This window comes from Saccopteryx leptura, chromosome X (assembly GCF_036850995.1).
Source record: "Saccopteryx leptura isolate mSacLep1 chromosome X, mSacLep1_pri_phased_curated, whole genome shotgun sequence".
NCBI classification, from domain to species: domain Eukaryota; kingdom Metazoa; phylum Chordata; class Mammalia; order Chiroptera; family Emballonuridae; genus Saccopteryx; species Saccopteryx leptura.
The window spans coordinates 110,284,607-110,300,985 of NC_089516.1; the positions used below are offsets into that span (position 1 = coordinate 110,284,607).

Genomic DNA, 16,379 nt, shown 5'->3' on the forward strand with positions numbered 1-16,379 from the left:
AGGAAAATCGTGCTACCCTATATGTAAGGGAGGACCCGGGAGTCAAATGCTTTGATACATCTTTAGTACCTAGAACAGTGCCTGATACATAGAAGATGCTCAACAAATACATCAAAGTAGGTGAGAATGGCCATGTTTTTCCTTTTTAGTTTAAGAAAGGGAAAGCTTTACGTCAATGAAACAGGTGGCTATAAGGCTGCCCGGTAAGAGGAGAAGGGTTGAGTCCTTCCTGCTCAGGTCTACTCTGGGCTCCAGAGGTTACACAGGGCCTAGTCACTGCCGTCAGTTGGAAAGGAACTGAAAACCAACTTGCTCTTTTCCCCTGGTTAACCTTAGCAAAATAGGTGAAGGTTTGAAGAACCTCACCCTTCAAAGGGAATGTTTGTATCTGAAAAAGTACTGTCCATTTCTCTTTCTAGGGAGCTCCAATTAGGTAGTAAGGGCAGATGGGAGGCAGTGTGCAGTAAGAGACTCCTGAGTTGGTCTGCAAATGTATCAATGTCATGTTTGTTTACTTTAAATAAAGAAGGAAAGAAAACCACTGTGGTAATGGATTCCGGTGTTCAATAGAAACCCATTTGGTGCTGTCTTACAAGCAGTCCTGATTTGAAAGTGCAATGTAAAACTCTATTGAACTCTATTCAGGGAATAGATGCTGCTGCCTTCTGCACAGTGCACCCTGCGTCACCCTGGCAGCTACTAACATTCCTGACCAAGTTCACAGTCAAATTGGGCACATGCAGCTGTGAGAGGGGCTACCGGATGAGAGATACCTTACTCGGCGCCTGCAGGACTGTGACCTAACGCCCACCTTGGCCTTCTCCTTGCCTGTCCACCACTGACCAGCAAGGGAGGAAAATCAAACTAGGGGATGCACACTTGTCAAGGTGATCAGGTAGGAAGACACCTCCCAGATCAGCAAATGAAAGAGTTTTGGCTAACAATTTTTTTTAATATCTTGAATTAAGAAGTTTTCATTATTTTCCATCTCATGGTCCTTTCATATAAATATCTTTACCTGCACCAAAGACTGTCCCTCCATACATGTGCTTGAAGAGGCAGACAGATAATGCTGGAGATGCAGCTATAGATTGAACATGTCCCCTCAAAATTCACAAATTGAAAGATAATCCCCAATGTGATGATATTTAGAGGTGAAACTTTTGGGAGGTGATTACTTTATGGGAGCTCCCTCACAAATGACATTTGTGTCCTTATAAAAGAGACCCGAAAGAGTTCCTTTGCCCCTTTCTTCCATGTGAAGTTATAGCAAAGACAGCCATATATGAATCAAGAAACAAGTTTGTAACCAGGACTAAATATGCTGTATTACTGATTTATTCATATCAGCCTGACTAGCCATAAAATGGAGGTAAATAAGAATGTACTAGCAAAGTAAGTTTATAAAAGGATTCCTGTAAAATGTTATGCCCAGTTTGTGGCTCTTATAACCATGATTCAATGTTATAGTTTGGTAGTCACAATTATGTATTCTGTAACAAATCAATCCTGTACTTTCATCTCTGGCCAAGTTCTCATTACAGTTAAGGCCTGTTCTCCTCAAGCTGACACACATCAAGAGTTAATATCAGAGCAAGAAGAAAAACCACTTCTCCTCACTCTCACTATACTGGGGTTTGCAGTTTTGATTCTCCTCCTTACTCACGGCCAAAGAGGACAGCTTGACTGTGGGAATCTGTGGAAACTTGTTATATGAAACAAACATCCTAATTTATAAGTTACTTGCTAGCTTCAATTCCTGTAACAACCAAAAGAGGGAATAGACTCCAATTTTCAAATATGCTAGCTTCAGAAGATATGTGGCCTTCAGTCTGTTACCTGGAAACTCTGAGTTAGTTTGCACTAGCCCCCAATGAAGAATTATCAAACCCCTCCTTTTGATTCTTTTGTTCTTGTTTTGCTTATTCCCCTTTCCTCCCCCCTCCTCCCCCCTCCTCATAAAATCCCCTGCCTTCACCAGAACGGGGAGATAGGATGAGGACAGGACCCCCCATCTTCTCAGGTGGCCTGCACTTGAATAAACCTCTCTCCTTTGCACCAACACCTGTGTCGTATCATTGGTTTTCACAGCAGCAGGCAGCCGGACCTGGGGATCATTTTTCCAGTTTCAAGTTCAGACGGGCCACTGAATCTGCCAGAATTTTGGTCTTGAACATCCCAGCCTCCAGAAATAAATTTTTATGAGAATTAAGTTTCTGTTTTTTACAAGCCATCCAGTCTATGGTATTTTGTTAAAGCAGCCTGAATGGACTAAGACACCACATTCAACAGCAGAGGAAACTGAAGGATGAAAGGGCTCACTTTAGACAGCGAGTCACCAGTAGCTCAGCCACCTTCCACCTCTTGGCCAATCCCATGACTTCCTTATCTTCAAAATCTAGCTCAGGCCTGACAGACGTCTGTCCACCCCTACCCTTCTATTGCTACTTCAGACTTCATGCCCTGTCCAAGTCCTCACCCGCAGTATCCAGCCTTATGTACCTAAGCAACTGAGCTGGTATCATTAAACCTGGTCTTAGGATAGAAGCCACTCAAAGTTAGGGCTGGAGAAAAACTTGGAGATTAGGCGAAACTAATGACTCCCCGGAGGTCTTACCGAAGGTTATGAAAAAAATAGGGCGAGGAGCCAAGTTTTCCTATGTGTGCCTTATGCCTTCCTGGCGACATCCTGAGTTCCTCTATTCCCTTGGTTTCCTTCCCCTGTGTGCCAGCTTTCCTTCTCCCCTCTTACGCCCCCCCCCCCCAGTCTTCTGGGCTCACCGGTGGGAGGTTCTAGGGCTTGCTGCACAGCACCTATTCTCTGTGACCCACTTAAAGCAGCACAGAGCCCTGAGGGAGCCTATAGTCTCCAGCTCTGAAGCATGACCTGGTCCCTATTAAGATAATCTCTGACATTGGTTCAGAACCCCAATGATGGCTCCTAGAATTCAGGTCACTTGCCCAAGGTCATTCGGCTAAGAAGTGGCCACAGCAGTTGCCAACTATAGGTTCTCAGCCCCGGGGGCAGTGTTCTGCACGTGTACTGCTCCAGGCAGTGCCCGGAGCGCGCAGATCTGGAAGCCCTCTCAGCCACAGGCAAGCCCAGACCCCGCCTCCCCGCTTCGAGCGGCGTGACGGTGGGGGAAGTGCGTTATTTCTTTAGGTCTCTAAACACTGCCTGCCTATTTGTGCCTGTGGCTCCCGTCTGAAGTGTGGGAGTTGGAATGAGACAGTGTGGGTGGTTCACACTGGCCTTCTGGAAGTAATCGGGACACCCTCGAAGGCTCCTAGCGTTTGTAAGCCAAGCCCCCGCAGCTTGAGCGCAGCCCTACCCCTTGCGGGAAACCCCTGACTGTGACGCGAGGTTGTCTGAACTCAGGGCTCTGCATCCGTGAACCTGAAGGCAGCTTGGCCCGTAGCTGAAGAGCGCCAGGACTCGCGGACTTTCTCCGGAGTAGCGCTCTCACGTCCTTCTCTGCTTGTCCTTCTCCCATGGCCCCCAGAGTACCCGGTAACCCCCGCAGACCGAGTTCTCGTGGCCACGACCATCTGGCCGGGCGTGTCTGCAGTGTGTAGCCTGTCCCAGCGCAGGTTCCGGCGTTGGGGGAGGGAGAGGTGAAAACCCGGGCTTACCGGGTGCCTCCCCCGGGCCGGAGCTGGCCAGCTCATCTTCTCCGTGCGTGCCCTACCGCTCAGCTCGCGCCGCCCCACTTCTACACCCGCCGGGATACTACTCCTTGTCGCTCCCAGAACGTTAGACCAAGCGCCCTCGGAGAACTGCATTTACTACTTTTGGAGAACACCCCGGGGAAGGTGGTCGGAGCCCCCAAGTGTGAGGAGCTGGGGCGGGGTTTCCAGGGTTCGCGGGCAGAGACTGGGACCAGAGTGGGGGGCTTCTTGGAGACCCTCCCAAAGTGCTCTCCTTAGCTTACAGCAGTGGTCACCCCCAGAGGGATGAGACTTGGGCGTCCCGAAAGACCTGGCCGACTGTGCTCGTCAAGGTACCGGCTTCGGGGGTGGTGGGGGGGTTGGGACGGGGAGAGGTCCGTTAGCGAACGCTGGCAGAGGGGACGGACCTGTTTGCTGGCCGGTTTGGAAGTGGAATGGAGTAGGGTTTGGAGACAGAAGAGCCCGAAAGAAGACACTGTTTTGTTTTGTTTTTTATCTAGTCCCACTCGTCCGAAAAGGAAGCACATTACAGGGGCAAATAAGGAGTGTAAACACAAACAACCTCAAAAAGAAGCCAAGAAAAGCGAAGCCAAAAGAAGCAAGCGCAACACTGTTACAAAACTGTCTGGTTTTGTAACAATTTCCCCGCCGCTGGCCAATGAGCAGCGTGACGGTGCGTCACGTGGTGCCGTTTTATATAACACTTTGCTGAGACAAGACAGTTATTAGGAGGCGCGGGGTGGCGGGCATGGAGCTCGCGGAGGCGCGGCAGGGACCGGTGTGTGTCCGCGCGGCCGCGGTGGCAGCCCCACTCTCCTCCGGCCGCCGCTCCCTGCTCCGGGTCCCCAGCCCCTAGACGCCCCTTCCCGCAAGTGTCCTCCCCTCTATGGATTCATTACAGACTGGACAGATGCTGAGGTTGTCCGCCGAGCTCGGCAGCAACAACTTAGAGCTGGCGGGGCCGGCGGCATCAGTGACCCGCGTAGATACTGGCCCCCACCCGGAGACGGCTTCAGAAGGCCCCGCACTCGTACCGACGCGGGAGCCGGAGCGGGAGCAGTCCCCAACGGCCTCGACGCCGGAGTGCAAAGTCCTGCTCATGCAGGCCGACGCCCTGGCGTCCGGGGGGCACCTCCGCGAGGCCCTCGAGGTGTACAAACAGCTGTCGGAGCGGCAGCAGCTGGTGGCCGAGCAGTTGGAGCAGCTGGTGCGCTGCCTGGCCGAGAACGTACCGCGAGGAGGGGCGCTGGCGCGGGCGCCCGCGGACGGCAGCAGCGCGGTGCTGGTGGAGGAAGAGGCGGGGGCGGCCAGGGCCGCCGAGGCCGCTGAGGTGTGGGACGGCTTCAAGTGCCGGAAGTGCCATGGATTTCTCTCAGACCCCGTGTCCTTGTCGTGCGGCCACACCTTTTGTAAACTGTGCCTGGAACGCGGGCGGGCGGCCGACCGGCGCTGTGCGCTGTGCGGGGTCAAGCTCTCCGCGCTGCTGGTGGCCACCGGGCGGGCGTGCGGAGCCCGGCGGGCGGGGCAGCAGGCGTCGCCGCCGCTGCGGGTCAACGTGGTGCTCAGCGGTCTCCTCGGCAAGTTGTTCCCAGGTCCCGCACGGGCGTCGCAACTCCGGCACGAGGGCAACCGGCTGTACCGCGAGCGCCAGGTGGAGGCGGCGCTGCTCAAGTACAACGAGGCAGTCAGACTGGGTGAGCCCGCCGCGCCTCCCGGCACTGAGCCCGCAGGATCCGGGGGAAGGACCGGCGCGGAGGGCCGCTAGGGGGATCGTGGGGCGGACCGGGCCGGAGGGGGGGAGGGGTTTCTGGAGTTCGGTCTGACTTTTTCTCCGTCCCTATCATTTTCTCTTTCTTTCTGTGTCTCCCTGTCTCTCTGCCTCTGTTGCTCTCTGTCTTTTTCTTTTTCTCCTGTTAACTTCTGTGTTTCTGCATCTTTGTGACACTGTTTCTTTTTCTCTGTCTTTCGCCTTTTGTCATTCCGTTTGTAGCTCGGTGTCACCAACTTTCTCTGTGTCTCCTCCTCTCTCTGACTCCGCACGCCTGGTCCCCCTCTTACACCTTCCTACACCTTCACTGCCTGGAGGGGAACTTCGCACCCTTCCCACCCTCTCGCCTGTTCCGTTGGGTTCCCGCCAGCGCGAGGTGTTCGCTAGGCGCCTGCGTCTGCTGTCCCGTCTGGCCCGGGGCGCCGTTGGGTGAGGAGGTGTCCCTTCTGGGGCCGCGGCTCCGGGTGGGGTGGGTCCGGCGTGGAATTAGGTCAGGAGAGCACTGGTTGCATAAGGGCTGCGAGCGGCCCGGGCCGGGCGGCCCCTCCTTCGCGCGGGCGGGCGGGCAGGCGGGCGGGATTGTGTAACCGAAGTGGGCCACGCTAGCCTCGGAAACCGTCCCGCGAGCCCGCGGGGGGGGGCAGCAATCGCGCCCCGCTGCCCTGTGACTCATTGTCACTGCTTCCTATCACACGATCCTCAGCCGAAATAGATGTCCCCCGCTTCAGCCCATTGCCTGTGCCCTCGCCCGGAACCCTAACCTCCCCAGCCGGGTAGGCAACCGGCCCAACGACTGCTCAGGGATCCCTGGGGCTGTGGGCAGCTGCGAAGAGGACACGTCTCTGTCCCGCTTTCCCGTGCTATCTATAGACAGATGGGTGGGATCTGTGGGTTCAAGGACAACGTGGGCAACCCCACTCCCGAGGCCCGACTAGGGCGCCAGAGTTCCCACAGGGAGAGGCTCCATCAGCTCTCCTCTCCCAACATCTGGACCCAGGAAGTGGCTGCTGTGCCTCGGGCCAGTGCTGCCTGGTTCGGGCCGGCTGCCAGGACGTAGGAGGACTGTGGGCGCGGTGTTTGGTGAAGCGTGCTGCCCGCTATGGACGTAGGAGGCCTCAGGGCTGGCACACAGGGCTCTGTGATTCTACGGTGCGCTGAGCCGGACTCCTGTGGGTGGAGAGGAGGGGGTGGCTTTGAGTCTCCACGTGTTGAACCTCCACCAGAACTGACAACAGGTAAAGGAGGGAGCAGAGGAACTAGAGCTGACTGGACGAGACTGGCATCTGAGGGAGATGGGGACTGCCCACACACACACACACACACACACATACACACAAACTTTGCTTGCACAAACACACTGTGAGCTGCCCTTGGGCTGGCACATGTTGCAAAAAGAAGGGACAGAGAAGACTGTAAACTCTGCTAATATCTTAAGAGCAAGTAGTGGGCACCCAAGCAAACTCTTAGCACACCCTCAGGGGAATAAAATCCCCAAACCAAACAAACAGAAAAACAAAGCCTGTTCCCTCACCAGAAGCTGAAGCCCAGTCCCTGGGGAAGAGCGGGACAGCAGGAAGGAGACAGGTGGAAGCTACTTAAGCCCAGTTCTCCAAGGGAAGTTCCGTAGTTCCATTCATTTCAGCCATGGGGGAGGGCACTTTGCCCTGGTCTTTTTTTTTTTTTTTTTCATTGTCAGAGTGAAAATGTCAAGACCACTTTACCCTTCTAGGAGGAAAAGCGCTTCCCCAACAAGGCGTATCCTTGTGCTGGAAGATGGCCAGGCTCTCCTTCTCATTATCTTAAATATCGTAACCCTCTTCAGAAAAAATAAACCTGTCCCCACAGCCCAGATTCGAAGTATGGCCAGTTGGCAATGCCTCTGGCCCCCTAGCTGTGTAACTATCACCAGGTACCTTCTTCGCTGTAGGCTTGATTCTCCTCACTTGAAGAATGGGTTTGTAGAGCCAGATGATTTCTAAAGGCCTGTCCAGCCTTGACATCTAGTGCTTCAGAGTGTTAGTGAGAGCCAGCCTCCCTTTATTCTCAGAAGCCCTGTCCGGGTTCATTCACATTTGGCCATCTGTAGTGAGGAGATGGAGCCTTGCAAATACATTTCCATTTTCTTGGACAAACTTCAGATGTGCTGAGTTTCTAGACAGAGATGTTGCTGTTACCACCAGCAAACTAACTTGAACTTGTCTTTCTGGTGGCCAGGATGGGGTTCACATCTGGCCACCTCCCTCCGCCCGTTCCCTGGCCTGTTTCCTGGTGGTTGATACCTCACTCAGTAGCCAAGCTGCCAGTTGCTAACCCCGCATAGCTATGAAGCAGGGTTTTCTCTATGTCAAAGTCATTGATGCACCCCTGACACCACAGGCCTTCTAAGGAACTCCTTGAGAAAAGGGGTAAAACTTACTTCTTTATAGCTGGTTCATCTCAAATCCAGAGTGGCTGGGGATGGGGGTGTGGGTCGACAGGACAATATTAGAGCTAGAAATTGCTTAACCTTTTGGATCCCAGAAAACTTGCCGTCTGCCCAAGATCCACCCTCAGACACCTATTTTGGCTGGGGGCCACTAATGAGGTTTTTTTTCCCCCTCTCATTTTGGCAGCTCCAAATGACCACTTGCTTTATAGCAACCGATCTCAAATTTACTTCACCTTGGAGTCTCACGAGGATGCACTGCATGATGCAGAAATAGCATGTAAGCTCCGCCCAATGGGTTTTAAGGTGAGTGTGGGATGGGAGGGATAGGAATCGGCAGGAAGGGCTGCCACCCTGGGGGTCAGGGCACTAGAGCTCAAGCAGAGCCAGCAGAAGGCTTTGCACAGGACTGGGAGTCCCTTGACAAAGGTTGATTTAGGGGTCTTCAAGGGAAATGGAAGCAGACTATGACTCCACAACATGGACTTGGGAGCCTAAATGCCTGAGTTTATGTCCCAGCTTTACTACTTTTATAAGCTGTGCGACCTTGAGCAAGTACTTAGCCTGTCTGTGCCTCATCATCTTATCTATAAAATGGGGATATTCAAAGCACCTACTTAACAGAGTTTGTTGTGGAGATTACATCAGCTAAAACATGTAAGATGCTTACAATGCCTGGCACATGGTAGCATTGTGTGTTTGCTGTCATCGTTATCGTCATTAAGTTCCAGGAGCAATAGAAAGTGGAGGGTAAGAGAAGTACTGCTGTCTGGTTGTGCCATTTCGAGTCCTTAATATACTCGGTCAGCCTGCCAATATCCACAAACATTTAGGTCACATGGAAGGGTGGGGAGAAAGATAGGTTAGTATCTCTCGGGATGCCAGAATTGCAAAGTGTCCCTTTTTGCATCTCTATCTGGCCTCAGGTCTGGCCCTCAGCCACATGTCAATATTTGATTTAGAAGATTAGATTTGAGCTTGGGATCTACTACTTGCCAACTAAGTGACCATGGGGAAGTCGCTTCACTTTCTGGACCCCAAGTGTCCCTGTTAGCAAAATGAAACTATTGCTACTGTCCTAATTGCCACAGAGGCGAAGCAGGGAGGCTCACAGGTGAGCATAGCCAAAGGGTCATTTTGTCAGCTATAACACTTGAGTACTGGTGTGGTGCTCTCCCTACACAACCCCAGGATGGCTTCTTCGGACGCCCATCTTATCCAAGTCCAGGGCCATGACCCCTTTATTAATTTCATGGTGCCTGCCTGATGTGTTCAGAATCCAGAGTGTTTCCAATTTCAGAAAGACCTTATATGAAGTAACATTCTCAGTGAGTTTTAGACAGGTCCCTATAATCAAACACTCATATTTCTCCAGAATATTACATGAAAATGTATACTAAGTGGGATGAAGGATATATTATACTTTATATTATTTTAAGTCAGGTTTTGCCACCTTGTGACTTTTAATATCAAGCTTAGGAAAATATCGTATTATCAGACATTTTTGGTTTTGGGAACTTCAGATAAAGCCTTGTAGACCTGTGTACTGGACCACTGCTGTCTAAGTGAATTTTGTATATTCTTTCATGGGAAGATTTTTCAGGGGTGATGACAGATTATTATGTTCTCTTTTCCAAGGGACAATTTACAGTTTACTAAAAAGTCACCAATGTCTTAACCCAAAGGAGCTCCAGTGGGAGCATTTCAGACTTTGTAGCAGTGCCAGTCAGGGAGCTTCCCCGGGCGAGAGGACTTTTCTTGCAACTTTTCTGTTCCCACCCTTAACCTAGGGCCTAAGGGTGGGTGCCTTGACAAGCAGTGGTAAACAGGGCTGAGTAAGCAATGGATCCTTTTGGATGAAATAGAAAAAGTGACTTCCTCAGTGAAGGAAGAGTTGATGGAAGTATTAAACGGGGGTTTTAATTCCCTACAAGTAAGTGGACAGGCTTACGTCTCCACCCTTGGTTGGCCCTCTGAAGGCCAATCTGCTTTGTGGGGAAGAACTTTCTGGGGGTCCTAGACCACAGTTCTAGTTCTAGCTTTGCTGTCATGGTCTGGGAGAAGTCTATCCCTTTCATTGGGTGTCTTCTGAAAAATAATCAGTAAGTATAGGTGGTCACTTAAGCCAGTAATGTGGACTAGGCCTCTTTGACAGACTAGTTAGTAGGAAGGCATATCTAGGTGGGTCCAGAAAGCTGGTTAGTGTATGTTCCAATGGAAGTTTTTGCTACTTGGTGATCCCTCCAATACAATGATGAGGGTGGGGTGAAGATGATAGTACTACGCAGTGGTAAAGAATTTGGACTTTGATTTCACTTAGTCCCAAACTCCAACCCTAATTCCAGAATTTATCAGCTGTGTTACTTTGGGCAAGTCACTTTTCTGGCTCTTAGTTCTGTCTTTTTTAAAAAAATGGGTTTTGAAACACTTGCCTACATTATAGGGCTGTATAAAAGATAATACTTTGAAATGCCTGAGACACTAGTAAATACCCATTAAGTCTTTAGCTAGTGTTAATAAGAGCAGTGTCAAGAAGGTGAATAAGAGTGGGGCTGAATGCTAACGTTTTCTTCCAGGCACACTTCAGGAAAGCACAAGCCTTAGCCACCCTAGGCAAGGTGGAGGAAGCACTAAGGGAGTTTCTATACTGTGTGTCCCTGGATGGAAAGAACAAAAAAGCAAGATCTGAAGCCCAAAGGGTAAGTTGAGATGACATCAGGTCCAGCTGCTCAATGGGCTCCCATCTCACTGTCTTCACCAGAAGGGGTAGTGAGGGAAGTGCCTTCCAGGGCATTTGAGGTTTTGAGTGGGTGGCTCCCTGGGTTGAGGTTACATAAGGGAGATACAGGTGCCAGTTGATTACCCCCTTAAATCACTGTCTTGTTGGTGTGCACAATCAGATTGAGCAGTTGCTGCATTTCTGTAAGCGCCTGTGAGGAATTTTCTTGCTTCTTTGACTCAGGGTCTGGGTTGTTAGTGGCACAAAAACAAACAAACAAACAAAACAAAAAACAAGACAAATTAATTTAAACATATTAACATGGGGATGGAGGCTCACTGAGGAGATTCTGGTTGTTGAGAAGAGGTCAAGGATGTGGACGGGAGGCTGCTTGCAGTTGTAGAACTTTGTTTTGACCGAATCACTTCTTCACCAGCCAAATAGGGAAGCCAGATCCTCAGAAAGGATGCTGGTTCCCACTCTCCCTCACCATATGCACAACTCCAACTCTCAGCTTTTTGCTAGAAATAAAACACATACACTGTCTCACAAATGTAAGTCAGGGGCCATTAAAATATAATCTGAACAGGCATTCTAACTCTTGAGTCCCAGGAGAATGTGGTTATTTTAAAAAGCTGCATGAAATACTGAGAGTATTAATGAAGACTCAAGCTTTCTTCTTCTGCAATGTGCTCTCAGTGTGTCTGGCTAATTGGTCTGAAGTTGGGTGCCAACAGTCAGTAGTGTGGTCTCTGCTCTCCTTGGGGTCACCCCAACTTACCACCACACCCCAAGTGCTTTTGTTACAGTGTGGTTTGGCGGAGCAGCAGGTTAAGAAAGGGAGTAAGAGACAGGACTGTTTTTGAAGGCTCTAGAAGTGAATCCTTAGCAAAATCAACGAACTAGGCGAAGCGGAGCTTGAGGGGTTCTCTTAATGAATGTAAACGTAGTGCATGGTGTGGATCAGGCTTCCCCAAACTGCGGCCTGTGGGCAGCATTTATCCGCCTCCCCCCCCCCCGCACTTCTGGAAAGGGCACCTCTTTCATTGGTGGTCAGTGAAAGGAGCACTGTATGTGGCGGCCCTCCAACGGTCTGAGGGACAGTAAACTGGTCCCCTGGGTAAAACGTTTGGGGACCCCTGGTGTGGATAATGATAATAGCTAACATTTACTAAGAATTTCCTAAGTACCAGGCACTGTGCTAGGGCTCTCTGTGGAAGGTATAATTTAATTCCCACAGTATTTCTATGGGGCTAGGTATTGTTATTCCCCGTGTTACAAATGAGATGAATGAGGATGCTGAGGCATAGTGACTTTCCAGAGGTCATGCAGCTAGTGACTGGTGGAAGAGCATTCAAACCCTACTCCACCTACTTTCAGATTTTGCCTTCTAGCCATTTCACCATCTTGCTGTCCTTGGAGGACATGTTAGGAGTCTCGCTTAGTATTCATTGCTGGGGCTGGGTGGAAAGTAGCAATAAGACCGTCCAGTTCTGGACTTGGATGGACAATGTCAGTTATAACACTGAATTTGGGGATAGAGTGTGTAAAGGCCAACAGAGGCAGGTGTCAGGTTCAAGGATGAATGATTTCTTCATTCCTGTTTGCTCATTTTCCAGGTGGTTTGAGAGGCCCTGGTGTCAACAGTTGGGTTGACCTGTCTTTCCAGCTGCTTCTGTAGCAGCTGCCTAACTAAATGGAGCAAGGCATTGTGCATATGCCACAGTGTCAGTCCTCAAGGACCTTACAGTCCTGCGTGTGTTACACAATGCAATATAAATGCCAGACAATATGAGCACATTTCTAATGAATGTTCTGAAATTCTCAGGTTGGGGCAAGAATTTAGAGGCAAATTTCCACTGAGTGTGACAAGGATATGGCAGCCATTTAAACGCGGGGGGCCCTCGGCAGTCCTGAGTGACTGGATTGTGCCATTTTCAGATTTGACAGAGATAGTCCATGTTGGCATTAAATTAGTTATCTCAGACACTTGGCATAAATTAGTCACTTGGCATTAAAGATAGTCACTTGGCATTAAATTAGTTACCTCAGACACTCTCAGACCTCAGATGCCCCTCCCCCTGACCCATTTGGGCCTTTTTTTAAAAAAAAAACAAATTTATTTATTTATTATTTATTCATTTTAGAGACGAGAGAGAGAGAATGGGGGAGGGGCAGGAAGCATCAACTCCCATATGTGCCTTGACCAGGCAGTGCAGGGTTTTGAACCGGCGACCTCAGTGTTCCCAGGTTGATGCTTTATCCACTATGCCACCACAGGTCAGGCTCCATTTGGGCCTTTTTAAAGCTGATACTGAAGTGCATTTGATTTTCATTTATGTGGAATGATTATTCTCATTGACAGTTGAGCCCAGCTTTTGTTTTCCAAAGTCACTGGGATGGCCTAGAATGAGATCTTAGGAAGTAAAGGAGAGAAGCAAAGTGCTGCTGCTGTTTCTGCCTTGTTTCTTTCAATTTTCCCTTTTCTGCCTCTGCCCCCTCCCACCACCCTCTGCCCTTTTATCTTCATACTTCAGGATGCTGTGTGACTGCCACAGAAGGGTACCACACTGTTTGGGGGAGAATGCGAGGGAGATGGCTTCAGAAATGGGTTGGTGTGGTTGGGCCATTCAGGAGGGTTTCTGAGAGCCAATTTTGACTTCGGTAAAGGAGAGCCCTTGAAAGCTGGCATTTCCTGACCAGGCAGTGGCACAGTGGATAGAGCATCAGACTGGGACACAAGGGATCCAGGTTTGAAACCCCAAGGTCACCGGTTTGGGCACAGGCTCATCCAGCTTGAGTGCAGGCTTACCAGCTTGAGCACAGGGGTCATAGACATGACCCTATGGTCACTGGCTTGAGTCCAATGGTCACTGGCACGAAGCCCAAGGTTGCTGGCTTGAGCACAGGTTGCTGGCTTGAGCAAGGGGTAACTTGCTCTGCTGTAGCCCCCTGGTCAAGGTATATATATGAGAAAGCAATCAATGAACATCTAAGGTGCCACAACGAAGAACTAATGCTTCTCATCTCTCTCTCTCTCTCTCTCTCTCTCTCTCTTACACACACACACACACACACACAAAAGTGAAAGCTGGCATTCATGACCCTACGTACTGACTGACTCCCCATTTCACTCTTTACCAACTTAGCCCTGGGAAGAGGGTGTCCCAGAAATAGAAGGAAACAGGGATCTGTCTGAGGACTTTGGGCCTGAACCCAAGGCCTCTCCCAGGGCCCTAGAATGGATAAGGGTCTTAATTCAATTATATCCACTGTGATGAGTATCTGTTGGACATCTGTAATGTGCCTTCCAGAAGCTGGCCATCTGGTTAGAGAGAAAAGCTTACATCTATGATAAAATTTGAGGCTAACACAAGACTGTGTTGTATAGGGCAGTGGTCCCCAACCCCCGAGCCGCGGACTGGTACCAGTCCGCAGGCCATTTGGTACCGGTCCGCAGAGAAAGAATAAATAACTTACATTATTTCCATTTTATTTATATTTAAGTTTGAACGATGTTTTATTTTTCAAAAATGACCAGATTCCCTCCGTTACATCTAAGACTCACTCTTGACACTTGTCTCGTAAGTTCGACAATCATATTTGAAAATACCACAGTTTTTTACGCCGGTTGCATAATTTTATTTTGTGCATTTATCTGTCCCACCCTAAAGGCCGGTCCGTGAAGATATTTTCTGACATTAAACTGGTCCGTGGCCCAAAAAAGGTTGAGGCCCACTGTTGTAGGGTGTTATCTCATCATGCAGTGGAGAACATGAAAGGAGGGGCGACCTCAGGGAGGCTGCAGTAGTAGGTGAAGGCAGCACTGGAGCTGAGCCTTGAAGGCTGAGCAGGGTTTGGCTATGAGGCGAGTGCTGACATCTGAAGGAACATCGTGAACTGCGAGGGAAGGGCAGCAAGGGAACAAATCAAACCGCAGAGAGTTTGGTCAGTTTCCTTCAGATTCTCTTGACTACGTATCCTGACTACGTACCCTGACTGAGCAAGGGGGTGGAGCATCCTTTAGTGAATCTCTAAACAGTGCAGAGGCCTCTCACTGGTAAACACTTTAATATGTTTTAAAAGCCAAGTGGCCTGACCTGTGGTGGCGCAGTGGATAAAGTGTCGACCTGGAAATGCTGAGATCGCCGGTTCAAAACCCTGGGCTTGCCTGGTCAAGGCACATATGGGAGTTGATGCTTCTAGCTCCTCCTCCCTTCTCTCTCTCTCTCTCTCTCTCTCTCTCTCTCTCTCTCTGTCTGTCTCTCTCTCGCCCTCTCTCTCTCCTCTCTAAAAATGAATAAATAAAAAAAATTATAAAAAAAAGCCAAGTGACCTGCCCCGTGTAACATATTACATACAATATACACACATGTGTATTCACAGTCCCTGCTGGCCTGGGTGAATTGAGGCATGAATGTGGGCAGTCAATGGTGCAGCCCGCACTAGGACAGCCATCATTGACAACCAGTCCCTCCTGAATCTTCTCATTCAACCAGCTTGTCCAATTGCGAGGGAACCAGCCATACACTGGAACCTATCTGTGTCAGTACTAGTACTTGAAATTACTTGACTTTCTCTGGACAATGAAGGTCAGAATGGGAGAGGAGAGGCTGGGAAAAGAGGGAGGGAGGTTGGTTTCTGCTTATTCTAACACTTCAGTGTAGAAGGGATTAAAGATCCAAGGGTGATGGTTAGGGAAAGAGGGAACAAAATGAGCAGGCAGAGGAAAGAAATATGGGACCCTAGAAGACAACTGTAGACTTCTGCCCACTGGGGGGGGTATGGACATGACTCCAGGTCCCCCAGCAGATGTTTGTCCTCTGCCCTCACCTCTGTGTCTCTTTCCTCCTAGGTAGGTTTTTAAATCCTACTGCACACATTTCTATGGAATGGTAGCACTGGAGTGATAGTTTTTAAGTTTGACTAGGGTGACAGAGGCATCTGTGATACCTTTTCAAAATGCGGATTCCTGGGCCACACTTTGGACCTGGGGAGCCAGACATGAGATCTAGGAACCTGGATTTTTAATAAGCTCCTGGGTGATTCTGATGCATGTTGAAGTGAGGTTCCCTGCTGTGGTCCGCCTTGGTCTCTCTGGCCCAAGGCTTCCTTCCTCCCTGGAGCTTTGCCTTGCAAACTTTGTCCCCTGCCTTTCCTCCCCCACCCCTTCACCTGAGCACTTGTAGAAACTCAAGTAGTGAAGTCTTCTGTTTTATGTCACAGCTTCTCCTTAGTCTCTTTTCACCATCAGTCCCGGGGGATTCTCAGGAACATTCTCCCGATATCCTGAAGCTGTTGGCACCTCACCCTAGATTAAAGGAACACGTAGAGTCAATGGCTACTGAAGGCACCAGCCATAATCTACCAAAGTTGTCACAGGTAAAATTGAATTCACCAAGCTCGTTTGTGACGCTTTGTTTGGCTGTTTTGTGGGTAAACCTGGGGAGTGCACCCTACCTCTCCCACTTCAGTTCCTGAGATAGAAGATATGGAGTTGCCAGTGGTTTGTTCTTTGCTAGAACGTTATTTCTTAAAGAGAAAACTGGATTTGGGGCGTGGTCCCAGGGTTTATGATTTGTTCCATTCATTTTTCAGTTCTTGGTCAGATCCAGCTGAGAGAGATTTGACAGAACTAGAAAGGAATTGGCCCACTTCCCCTGGAGCTATTCAATGAGGTGGCTTTATCAGCCTAGGGGTGAAGCCTGGGAAGAGGGCCTGACAGCTCCTCCTTTCCTGCTTTTTGTTTGTTCCAAGTTCTTGAGCACCATCTCAATTTCGTGTGTAAAGACAACTCC

The 16,379-nt window shown here is 49.8% G+C and overlaps 1 protein-coding gene across 1 annotated transcript in view; it reads left to right on the forward strand.

The window, feature by feature from the left end:
- Positions 1–4,160: 4,160 nt before the first annotated feature.
- LONRF3 (LON peptidase N-terminal domain and ring finger 3) overlaps positions 4,161–16,379 on the forward strand; it is a 37,428-nt gene continuing 25,209 nt past the window's right edge. The window contains exons 1-3 of the mRNA XM_066356226.1: positions 4,161–5,363; positions 8,050–8,168; positions 10,439–10,561. Of these exons, the coding sequence (XP_066212323.1) occupies positions 4,556–5,363; positions 8,050–8,168; positions 10,439–10,561 (1,050 nt within the window). The 5' untranslated portion in view covers positions 4,161–4,555. The remainder of the gene's footprint in view (positions 5,364–8,049; positions 8,169–10,438; positions 10,562–16,379) is intronic.